General features: G+C 42.1%; 1 protein-coding gene across 8 annotated transcripts in view; it reads right to left on the bottom strand.

Moving 5' to 3' along the window:
• LAMA2 (laminin subunit alpha 2) overlaps nt 1-13556 on the bottom strand; it is a 593715-nt gene that overhangs the window by 373809 nt on the left and 206350 nt on the right. For all 8 annotated transcript variants that reach the window (XM_075268017.1, XM_075268020.1, XM_075268018.1 and 5 more), the window contains exons 10-11: nt 7703-7863; nt 6373-6513 (exon numbers count right to left, since the gene is read on the bottom strand). In XM_075268017.1, coding sequence (XP_075124118.1) covers nt 6373-6513; nt 7703-7863 — 302 coding nt within the window. The remainder of the gene's footprint in view (nt 1-6372; nt 6514-7702; nt 7864-13556) is intronic.

Genomic DNA, 13556 nt, shown 5'->3' with positions numbered 1-13556 from the left:
ACGGGTAACCGCCGGTTCTCTGCGCACCAGTGGAATGTATGTGGGTCGCAGATGTACCAGGTTGTGATCTGATCTGCCTAGGGGTGGTAGGGCAGATGAGTTATATGCATCCCTTACATTGGCAAAGAGCAAGTCCAGCGTCTTGTTGTCTCTTGTATGGCAGGTTACATACTGTGTGAAGCCTGGTAGAGTGGATGCTGAGACATGGTTGAAGTCTCCAGACACTAGGAGCAGGGCATGGGGGTGAGATGATTGCAGCTCACTCACAACAGCATGGAGGACTTCACAGGCAGCGTCAGCTTTAGCAGAGGGGGGGACATAGGCAGCTAGTACAATAACATGTGATAGTTCCCTTGGCAGGTAAAAAGGTCTCATGCCCACGGCTAGCAGTTCAATATCCTTTCCACACAATTGTTTCTTAACCACAATATGTCCTGGATTACACCATCTCTCATTGACAAATATTGCAATTCCTCCGCCTATTCGCTTACCGCTCTCCAGTGTTCTGTCCACCCGAAGAAGTTTGAAGCCCTCCAGGGAGGCAAGTATGTCCGGAGTGATTTCAGTAAGCCAAGTCTCTGTAAACAGCATCATACTGCACTCACGAAACTCCTGTTGATGTCTGGTCAGTGCTGTCAGTTCATCCATCTTATTCACAATTGATCTCACATTCCCCATAATGATGGACGGGATCACACGCTTTTTGCGTTTTCTTCCTTCGCGTCTCAGTATGCCGGCTCGTTTTCCGCGTTTTCTGCGTTTTCTAAGTCTCCTTATTAGTTCGTGGGGGATGGTAAGAGCATGCTTGTCCAGCTTGCCCTGCAGCATGCTTCTAAGGTGTAATAGTGTCTCCTTAGTGTAAACCAGTCTTCCTTGTCTGTGTGGAGGCATGCTTCAGACAAAAAGGCTCAAAAAGGATTTCTTTATAAGAGTTTCTGCATCAAATTCCAGCCCATGGTAAGTTCTTATACTAATACTCCTTATAGTAATAGAAAAAAGTGAACAAAAAAGGACGGGATAGAGAAAGATCAGTTTAGTTTCAGCAGCTGTAAACACATGCAGCCACACTCTAGGCAGGCGCAAGATCTAGGCATAGGCGCAAGATCAGTCAACAAAACAGTCAAAAAGTTATAGGCATCAGAATACGATGACCCCAGGAAAATTGTTAATTTTTGAAATATTTGTGTCATTATATGTATTAATTAGCATCAAAATGTTTGTATCATAATTGAAGATTTGTCATCAGCAATAATTATCTCCCTATATTATAAAAATGAATTTCTGTCTGTCTGTCTGTCTGTCTGTGCTCTAATGCGAACTAAACGACTGGACCGATCTTCACCAAATTTGGCACGGAGATACTTCAGGTATCCGGGAAGGTTTAAGACGAGACTACAACTCGCTCGGATGTACCATTGCTGAGATACAGCATTCCAAACACAATGCCCCCCCCCCTAGCCAATACAAACCTGCAAGTCTTTCACTCATATTCCAACTGCAATACACATGGTCACTCCACATACACAACCCAACACTTATATCCAAACTGAGATACACGCATCAGAGGATTAGATACACAGATCAGCACACAGTATCACACGCCAGAGGATTAGATACACGCGTCTGCACACAGTCCCACAAACCAGAGGATTAAATACGTGCTTCTGCACACAGTTCCACATGCCGAAGGATTAGAGACACGCGTCTGCACAAAGTACCACACGCTGGGGGATTGGATACATGCGTCTGCACACAGTACCACATGCCAGAGGATTAGATACACGCATCTGCACACAGTACCACACGCCAGAGGATTAGATACGCGCATCTGCACACAGTTCCACATGCCGTAGGATTAGATACGCGCCTCTTCACACAGTACCACACAGGGGAGGATTAGATACATGTGTCTGCACACAGTACCACACTTTGGAGGATTAGATACATGCCTCTGCACACAGTACCACAAGCCAGAGAATTACATACACGTCTCAGCACACAGTACCACACAGGAAGGATTAGATACACGCGTCTGCACACAGTACCACATGCCGTAGGATTAGATACGCGCGTCTACACACAGTTCCACATGCCGTAGGATTAGATACGCACCTCTTCACACAATACCACACAGGGGAGGATTAGATACGTGTGTCTGCACACAGTACCACACTTTGGAGGATTAGATACATGCCTCTACACACAGTACCACATGCCAGAGGATTAGATATGTGCATCTGCACACAGTACCGCACAGGGGAGGATTAGATACGCGCATCTGCACACAATACCACATGCCAGAGGATTAGATATGTGCATCTGCACACAGTACCGCACAGGGGAGGATTAGATACGCGCATCTGCACACAGTACCACACGCAAGAGGATTAGATACGCGCGTCTGCACACAGTACCACATGCCGTAGGATTAGATATATGCCTCTTCACACAATACCACACAGGGGAGGATTAGATACATGTGTTTGCATACAGTACCACACTTTGGAAGATTAGATACATGCCTCTGCACACAGTACCACAAGCCAGAGAATTAGATACGCGCATCAGCACACAGTACCACACAGGGAAGAATTAGATACACGCATCTGCACACAGTACCACACGCCAAAGGATTAGATACACGTGTCTACACACAGTTCCACACGCCATAGGATTAGATATGCAACTCTTCACACAATACCACACAGGGAAGGATTAGATACGTGTGTCTGCATACAGTACCACACTTTGGAGGTTTAGATACAAGCCTCTGCACACAGTACCACAAGCCAGAGAATTAGATACGCGTCTCAATACACAGTACCACATGCCGTAGGATTAGATATGCACGTCTACACACAGTTCCACTTGCCGTAGGATTAGATACACGCCTCCTCACACAATACCACACAGGGGAGGATTAGATACGCGCATCTTCACACAGTTCCACACACCAGAGGAAGGGAAGGATTAGATACGTGTGTCTGCATACAGTACCACACTTTGGAGGTTTAGATACAAGCCTCTGCACACAGTACCACAAGCCAGAGAATTAGATACGCGTCTCAATACACAGTACCACATGCCGTAGGATTAGATACATGCGTCTGCACACAGTACCACATGCCGTAGGATTAGATACGCGCATCTGCTTACAGTTCCACATGTCAGACGATTAGATACGCACATCTTCACACAGTTGTACACGCCATAGGATTAGATACACGCGTCTGCATACAGTACCACATGCTGTAGGATTAGATACGTGCGTCTACACACAGTTCCACATGCCGTAGGATTAGATACACGCCTCTTCACACAATACCACACGGGAGGATTAGATACATGCGTCTGAACACAGTACCACACTTTGGAGGATTAGATACATGCCTCTGCACACAGTACCACATGCCAGATAATTAGATACGCATCTCAGCACACAGTACCACACGGGGGAGGATTAGATACGTGCATCTGCACACAGTACCTCACGCCAGAGGATTAGATACACCTGTCTGCACACAATACCACACGCCAGAGGATTAGATACGCGCGTCTGCACATAGTACCACATGCCGTAAGATTAGATATGCATGTCTGCACACAATTTCATTTACCGGAGGATTAGATACGTGCCTCTTCACACAATGCCACACAGGGGAGGATTAGATACACACATCTGAACACAGTACCACACGCCGGAGGATTAGATATGTGCATCTGCACACAGTACCACACCAACAAGGATTAGATACTTGCGTCTAAACACAGTACTACACGGGGAAGGATTAGATACAGCTTTACTCCAGGTATCCATAACAAATGATCACAGGTTTTTCACTGATATCCAAAATGAGATACACATAATCACATGACGCTTATGGACATACACAGAAACAACATACAAAATACACCAGTGCAAAACTGGACAATTCTTATGGGGCCACTACACAAACATAACATGTAATATACCCATGCGAAGCCGGGTCCTCCCTCTAGTCTATATTATAAAAATGAATTTCTGTCTGTCTGTCCGTCTGTCTGTCTGTCTGTCTGTGCTCTAACCAAACGACTGGACCGATCTTCACCAAATTTGGTACAGAGATACTTCAGATATCCGGGAAGGTTTAAGATGAGACTCCAACTCGCTCGGACGTACCGTTGCTGAGATACAGCATTCCAAACACAGTGCCCCCCCCCCCTTAGCCAATACAAACCTGCAAGACTTTCACTCATATTCCAACTGCAATACACACGGTCACTCCACATGCACAATACAACACTGATATCCAGACTGAGATACACGCATCAGAGGATTAGATACACAGATCAGCACATAGTATCACACGCCAGAGGATTAGATACACGGGTCTGCACACAGTCCCACAAACCAGAGAATTAAATACGCACTTCTGCACACAGTTCCACACACTGAAGGATTTGATACGTACGTCTGCACACGGTTCCACATACCGAAGGATTAGATACGCGCGTCTACACACAGTTCCACACTCCAGAGGATTAGATACGAGCGTCTGCACACATTTGTACACGCCATAGGATTAGATACGCGCGTCTACACAAAGTACCACATGCAGTAGGATTAGATACGTGCTTCTACACACAGTTCCACACGCCGAAGGATTAGATACGCGCCCCTTCACACAATACCACACAGGGGAAGATTAGATACGTGTGTGTGCACACAGTACCACACTTTGGAGGATTAGATACATGCCTCTGCACACAGTACCACAAGCCAGAGAATTAGATACGCGTCTCAGCACACAGTACCAAATGGGGGAGGATTAGATACGCGCGTCTACACACAGTACCACATGCCATAGGATTATATACGCACGTCTGCACACAGTACCACATGCCGGGGGATTGGATACATGCTTCTACACACAGTTCCACACACTGTAGGATTAGATACGCACCTCTTCACACAATACCACACAGGGGAGGATTAGATACACGTGTCTTCACACAGTTGTACACGCCACAGGATTAGATACACGCGTCTGCACACAGTACCACATGCCGTAGGATTAGATACGCGCGTCTACACACAGTACCACATGGGGGAGGATTAGATACGCGCGTCTGCACACAGTACCACATGCCGTAGAATTAGATACGCGCGTCTACACACAGTTCCACACTTCAGAGGATTAGATACGTGCGTCTGCACACAGTACCACATGCCGTAGAATTAGATACGCGCGTCTACACACAGTTCCACACTTCAGAGGATTAGATACGCGCGTCTGCACACAGTTGTACACGCCATAGGATTAGATACACACGTCTGCACAGAGTACCACATGCCGTAGGATTAAATACACACGTCTACACACAGTTCCACACTCCAGAGGATTAGATACGCACGTCTGCACACAGTTGTACACGCCATAGAATTAGATACACGCGTCTGCACACAGTACCACATGCAGTAGGATTAGATATGCGCCTCTTCACACAGTACCACACAGGGGAGGATTAGATACGTGTGTGCACACAGTATCACACTTTGGAGGATTAGATACATGCCTCTGCACACAGTACCACAAGCCAGAGAATTAGATACGCATCTCAGCACACAGTATCACACGGGGGAGGATTAGACACGCACGTCTGCACACAGTACCACACGGGGGAAGATTAGATACGCGCGTCTACACACAGTACCACATGCCGGGGGATTGGACACGTGCGCCTACACACAGTTCCACACGCCGTAGGATTAGATACGCGCCTCTTCACACAATACCACACAGGGGAGGATTAGATACGTGCATCTGAACACAGTACCACACAGGGGAGGATTAGATACAGGCCTCTGCATACAGTACCACATGCCAGAGAATTAGATACGCGTCTCAGCACACAGTTCCACATGGGGGAGGATTAGATATGCGCATCTGCACACAGTACCACACACCAGAGTATTAGATACGTGCGTCTGCAAACAGTTTCACTTACTGGAGGATTAGATACGCACCTCTTCACACAATATCACATGGGGAGGATTAGATATGTGCATCTGCACAAAGTACCACACCAACAAGGATTAGACACTTGCATCTAAACACAGTACTACACGGGGAAGGATTAGATACAGCTTTACTCCAGGTATCCATAACAACTGATCACAGGTTTTTCACTGACATCCAAAATGAGATACACATAATCACATGACGCTTATGGACATACACACAAACCACATACAAAATACACCAGTGCAAAATTGGACAATTCTTATGGGGCCACTACACACACATAACATGTAATATACCCGTGCGAAGCCGGGTCCTCCTTCTAGTATATATTAAATTTCATTATACTTAAATATATGAATGCACTTACATTGGTATAAGAAAGACGAGAGTCAATGCAGATATTTGAAACTCCAGAACAGAAGCATTGATCACATCCCCGGGGATTGTCACGCTTAAGGTTAAAGAATCCGTGCTTACATACACCACAGTTATTTCCTGCCACGTTTTCCTAGAAGAAATAAATCCTGACTTTATGGCAACTGATATCATATCAGAGTTCTTTATCATGCTATTCATTTGTCAAGTCACTTATTTCACTAAGTATTGACAGTATATACTTTATACACATATATTGTAAATGTCTGCCAATTGTTATGATGTTTACTAACCATTGTAACACTTAGGCTAGATGAAGACGATCAGGGTGCAAAACAGCAAAGAAAAACATCCATTTCTCATGGCTATCTTGCACACGAGGGGCAGTGTATGGGAGGATCCGTCAAAATGACCGAAAATAGAACATGATATATATTTTCAAAATGAGAATAGCCCCCATTTACTGACAGTGAAATTAATGCTGCAGTGTGACATCCATTAAAAAAAGACATCACATGGCCAGTTTTCACTGTCACATGAATGTAGCCTAAATGAAGCCTACATTAACCCAACTGGCTTCGAAAAATGTCAATTTCTCATGGGCCTTTTACACCCATGTTTTCTCAGATCTATCATACATTATAGTGTGTGGAGAAGTCCAGGAAAATAGACAAAATAGAGCATGACAACGAACCATCAAAATATCCTTCATGTGGATAGCCCCCATTCACAGAGACTGAAAGGAAAAAAAAAACACCTATTGTAAAATTTATTTACAACGTTCCTGCGAATGTAGTGTAAGACCATATTTCCATCCTAGTTATAGAGTCATTTTCTGTTTGCAATGTATATACAACGTTTACTAATGAAGACATTTACATATTGACATTCAACCACCAAAACTCCACTGACGTGTAAAGTACTGAATATTTGGTCTACCAAGCTTTATATCAATATCTTTGAGAGCAACATGCAAAGAGTATTCTCTCAATATAAGTAAACTCTCATAAAATAAATACAATTTTATATTTTAGAATTGCAAAGTACTATAGTCCCCAAGATACAAGCATAAACTAGAGATAGTTACATGCTTTTTATATAAAAGAGGAACAGCTACCCAATACCATACCCACAAAAATAGTCTGAAATATTTGTACATTTAAGGTTTCCATCATTAAATACAGAAGATTTCCTGCCTTTAGAATTATAATTTTTTTAATATTTTGGCAGGAGACAACATTGATGAACATTTCGCTGTTTGAAAGCAGGTAAGCTTTGGATCATTACTGTGCAAAGTTTCTTCATAGACATAAAACCATTACCTTGCAAATGCATGGGTCAACACAGGGATCTTCATTTATGCTGCCTGAAACGCTGCAGTTACATTGTACACAGTTTGGATATCCTTTGTATCCTAGATCACATTGATTACATTTTTCTCCTGCATATCCAGGTTTACAATAACAGGATCCAGGTAGCAAGTCTAGATAAATTAGATATGTCACATTTTAATAAACAGTTATGTTTTAATCTTCATGTAACTAATTTTACTTGATGTTATTTTTCCCATTAAGCAATAAATTTCATGTGGCATGCACGGCAAATATGTTTTGGACAAGGATTAGTTGTCAGACTGACTCACAGATTGGCAATAAATTGCTGGGCAGAGCCTGCTATGAATGTAGGATCCAACCTTTCATATAAATGGGAGGTCCGGCACCCTCTGTCCATCATTTCTACAGATATTGAATGGGCCCAGCAATGGCATTGACTGGTTTAGACTTCTGTATTTGATTGGGGTTACAAATGACCATTGATAGTAGGTCACTGACCTACTGTTAATTACTAGAGATGAGCAAACACTAAAATGTTCGAGGTTCGAAATCCGATTCGAACAGCCGCTCACTGTTCGAGTGTTCAAACGGGTTTCGAACCCCATTATAGTCTATGGGGAACATATACTCGTTAAGGGGGAAACCCAAAATCCGTCTCAGGAGGGTCACCAAGTCCACTATGACACCCCAGGAAATGATACCAACACCCTGAAATGACACTGGGACAGCAGGGGAAGCATGTCTGGGGGCATAAAAGTCACTTTATTTCATGGAAATCCCTGTCAGCTTGCGATTTTCGCAAGCTAACTTTTTAGTTGAGCAGAACTGGCTCAACACTGCTGAGTCTCTGCATACCCATAGGAATGCATTGGCCAGCCTTCGGCCAATCAGCGCTGGCTCTGCTGGAGGAGGCGGAGTCTAAGGTCGGACCAGAATGGAGACTGGTGTGGAGCGATCTTAGACTCCGCCTCCTCCAGCAGAGCCAGCGCTGATTGGTCGAATTCCGTACTCTGGCCAATCAGCGCTGTCCAATGCATTCCTATGGGAAAAAGTTTATCTCAAAAGTCACAATTACACACCCGATAGAGCCCCAAAAAGTTATTTTTAATAACATTCCTACCTAAATAAAGGTTATCGCTAGCTATCCCTGCCTGTACAGCTATCCCTGTCTCTTAGTCACAAAGTTCACATTCTCATATGACCCGGATTTGAAATCCACTATTCGTCTAAAATGGAGGTCACCTGATTTCGGCAGCCAATGACTTTTTCCGATTTTTTTCAATGCCCCCGTTGTCGTAGTTCCTGTCCCACCTCCCCTGCGCTGTTATTAGTGCAAAAAAAGCGCCAGGGAAGGTGGGAGGGGAATCACATTTTTTTGGAGTTTGCCACGTGATGTTCGATTCGAATCGAACACATCGAACAGCCTGATATCCGATCGAACATGTGTTCGATAGAACACTGTTCGCTTATCTCTATTAATTACCACTAGTAACCATAAACACGGATGTTAATGCAGGGACTTCTTTGTTGATTTGTGAGTTGAGTTGACTGAGGGGGGAATTATTTCAGTAATTTTATTTCAGTTTGTTTTTAATACTGTATTGCGTGTTACTGACAGTTGCCCATTGCTGTAGCTGATTCTTAGTGCTATCAAGTATAAGGGCTTGTACTAACCCCCTGACTATTACCCAGAACCCATCACCACCAGGGGAGGTGGGAAGAGTTCAGTACCAGCCAGTATCCGACTATTTGAAGTGAAGGTAGAGTACTGAATGGCCATAGGCTAGTATTGTTAGGTTTGGAAGGGAAAACATCAAAGTTTTGAAGTGTCTGATCCTTCATATGGCTTTCACATGTCTGTTGTTAAGGCAGATGTAGGATCAAGAAACACAAAAAAGTTGTTATATTAAGTTCCTGGAATAAAGTAATTTAAAAAGAATTTCAAAGCTTGTAGTTTTATTTACATATGAATTAGAAATATCTATTATTGTCCACACTGGGGAACATTTATGTAGACTGGCATTATTAACGCTAGTCTTCATAAGCCCTGAATTGGTAGTGGGTGCACCTTATGTATGACAAGGCACACACCTCCTTGTATATCACATGCACCCTTCACCAGACTGACCTGGAAGAGAAATATATGTCAGCTCCTAGCTGGTGTACATTTCTTGTATAATTTATGCCAGATTTCTGTGTTATTCAGTCCTGCATGTTCCCTGCTTGGGAAGGTGGCAAAGGCAGCTTTTTACACAAAAATTGAAAGCTGCACAAGGTATAATAAATCCACCCCAGTGTTACGTGCTACTGTGAGAAGAGGAGTCCACTGTGACGATCGCTGCCCAGTACGTGTCCACCTGCCACCAACTGAGGAGAAGATGAGACTCCAAGGACTATTATACCTAAAATCACGCGCCCAACCACCACCCATCCACTCTACGCCTGCCCCACCCCCATCCGCCATACTCACCACTTTCTCCCCTAACCCCAAACCCTCCCCAACTCTACTTGCTTTGGCAATGCCAAATGTCTATTCGGATGTGCCAATAAAGCTTCTTTGATTCTGATTCTATGCTTGCTATAAATCCACCCCAGTGCTACTATGCAATCTACTATTGATTTATCAAAATTTTGTTGAAAGTTTAGTGACCAATTAAAACATTATTATAGAATAAAGAATTTCATGTGGTATTTTCTATTTTGTAACATTTAGAATATGCTTTTTCTTGTGTTTTTGAAGATCTTTAGAGAAGAATGCCAAAACACACTATGCCGAGAGCGTGTTGTATTAGTCATAAAACAACAACTACGCGGTGCAGAGTAGACCAGCCAATAATTAGCAATAAGTTTTAACGTAAAATCTGTGAGCAGTGGTTTTGAGAAAACCTTTCAACAAGACTTTCTTCTCTCACATATTCATTGCCATTTCTTTCATGGTAAAAAAGGGAAATTTGTACATTTTTACTATACTCCACTGCATTTTTTTGCTTAGCATTTTAGCACAGTACTTTTTTTTGGACATGGTTTGAGTTGTAACACTTAAAACAAGTGGTTTTTTTCATGTTTTTCTAGTCCTGTAGAGAAGTGTATGGGAAAATATTTTTAGAATGCCATACCCACAGCATGCTGCATTTTGCATAAAATTCCAAAAACATAATGAAGAAAATGCCAGTTAAAAGTGTTATTAGTGTATTGTATTTCATATTTCACTATAAACTTTAAAATAACATCTAGCTGCATAAAAAATAGTAAAAAAAAAACCCCACAACATTAAAACATTAATTAAAAAGAGCCTCAACAATTGGTAAAAACACCATAAAACTCTGCTGTCATGGGATGTCCCAAATAATAATAAATTTATAATAACTCTGTTATGTTTTGGAAGGCCCTTTGCCTCTGGCAGGTCCTGATACAAGTACAGACATGGAGGGTCATTGTTGCCTTATCACTACACTCAAGTATGCGAGGGGGGACCCAAAAGTTTCCAGAATGAGGCTTCTGCGTGCAAAGTTTTCATAGTACGCGATTCTGCAGCTAGTTATTTGTTCAACCACGCCTTCTCAGTCAGTGTGCCAAGCGGCGTTGATGTGGAAGGTTTCATCTACCTGCAGTGAATTTTCTTGCAATAGCTGTTTTGTCCAGCCATCGCTCGTCAAGTGAAGTCCAATGTGAAGGCAATGGTCATTTGTTTTTTTGATGCAAAAGGGATTGTGCACTCGGAATTCATTCCAACAGGTCAGACCATCAACCAGGTTTTCTACTTGGAGTTTCTCAAGAGGTTGTGCAACAATGTGCGGCGAAAAAGGCCTGAAATGTGGCAGTGTGGTGATTGGTTTTTCCACCACGACAATGCCCCAGCCCACACCGCCATCTCGGTGACCACTTTCATGGAAAGAACAGCATGGCTGTCTTGCCCCACCCACCCTATTCACTCGATATGGCTCCCAGTGACATTTTTTTATTCCCACGAATGAAGAGGAACCTCAATGGGAAGCGTTTCGCCGACGTGGAGGAGGTGAAGAGGAAAACGACGGAGGTGCTTGCAGACATCAAAGTAGATGAGTTTAAAAAATGTTTTGAACAATGGCAGACGAGATTTGACAAGTGTATTGCCGCTAAAGGAGAGTACTTTGAAGGAGATTGAAGGAAATTTGTACAAAAAAAAATAAATATACGTTTCAAAAACAACTTTTCTGGAAACTTTTGGGTCCCCCCCTTCGTATTCATGGTAGGGGGAAGGAGTATGCAACAGTGGCCAATGTGTACTCATATTCCATAAAATACAATGGGAGATATAGAGATGGAAGGGAGAGAGCTAATATTTGTAGTGTTAAAAACTTGAATATGTATTTTAGGGCTCGCTAAGGAGATATCCTTATGTATAACCTCTCTGAGATCTTTTCATGTTGACTCATTTTAAAAATGCTTTGTACTACAAGTACATTATAGCTTTGCCAGGCTGTAGACTGTTCCAGACCCGTCAAATAAAAGAATAGGTGCTCACATCCAGGGAAACGCAGCAAATAATTTATATGCTGTTCAGAACAAGAAAATAGCCAAGAATGTTAATAGTGGCCTCACAAAATATGGCAGCAGATAAACATAGAGCGTTTACTAGAGTGGCAATGAATAAGCCAGCTGTGCATTTCACATTTAGGCTATAGCCAGTTTATCATTGATGTTCTGTCTCACAATTCAAGTATTATATATGAAAAAAACTGGATGGATTATTATACGAGCTTAGTTTACAACTATATCTGAAATCCAATTTTCAGTAAAATGTAAATTAAAATCTTAAAAGACACATAAAGATAAAATATGCATTATTATAATATGCTACATATATGTGTATTACTTGTCATTCACAAATTATACAAGGATAACCATTTCTCAGCAGCTCCTTGTTCATTGCACTTTATAATATTTAAAGAAAATGGGCAAATTCCATCCACATTAAAATCATTCTATGAAGGCTTCATTCACATTCACAGTTTAATAGAAGAGCTCCGTTTTAGTATAAACATATTCAGCGTTCTGCCTCATGCAGCTTGCAATTCCTTTTACTCTTCATTTGAAGAAATATTCCCCAGCAAAAAAGTGCTGTTCTGCTTAGTGAATAACAGAAGTGTAGTATAATGAATGTCAAATGTGCAATTGCTAACTGAACGGGATAGTACAGGGTTTACATTTGTGGGTTATTAACAAATCTACTTTGTATGGTGATTTGCCACTTAAATCAGCACATTCTGGAGGAAGTGCCCCATCAGCTAGTTTTCTCTGAAAACCATCTCTTCGTTTTCTCTGTTTCTAGTATGATGGGAAACTATATGTTAATTTTCTTTTTGCTTCATTTACAGTATATTGAAATTTAAACTGGATAAATCACAACTTATGTGTATTATTTAAGCAATATCTATATACAGTCCTATGAAACAGTTTGGGCACCCTTATTAATCTTAATCATTTTTAGTTCTAAATATTTTGGTGTTTGTAACAGCCATTTCAGTTTGATATATCTAATAACTGATGGACACAGTAATATTTCAGGATTGAAGTGAGGTTTATTGTACTAACAGAAAATGTGCAATATGCATTAAACCAAAATTTGACTGGTGCAAAAGTGTGGGCACCTCAACAGAAAAGTGACATTAATATTTAGTAGATCCTCCTTTTGCAAAGATAATGGCCTCTAGTCGCTTCCTGTAGCTTTTAATCAGTTCCTGGATCATGGATGAAGGTATTTTGGACCATTCCTCTTTACAAAACAATTCAAGTTCAGTTAAGTTAGATGGTCGCCGAACATGGACAGCCCGCTTCAAATCATCCCACAGATGTTCAATGA

The sequence above is a fragment of the Leptodactylus fuscus genome, chromosome 3, assembly GCF_031893055.1.
Source record: "Leptodactylus fuscus isolate aLepFus1 chromosome 3, aLepFus1.hap2, whole genome shotgun sequence".
Lineage (NCBI taxonomy): Eukaryota > Metazoa > Chordata > Amphibia > Anura > Leptodactylidae > Leptodactylus > Leptodactylus fuscus.
The sequence above is the reverse complement of the archived record's forward strand: the minus strand, read 5'-3'. Positions and strand labels throughout refer to the sequence as shown.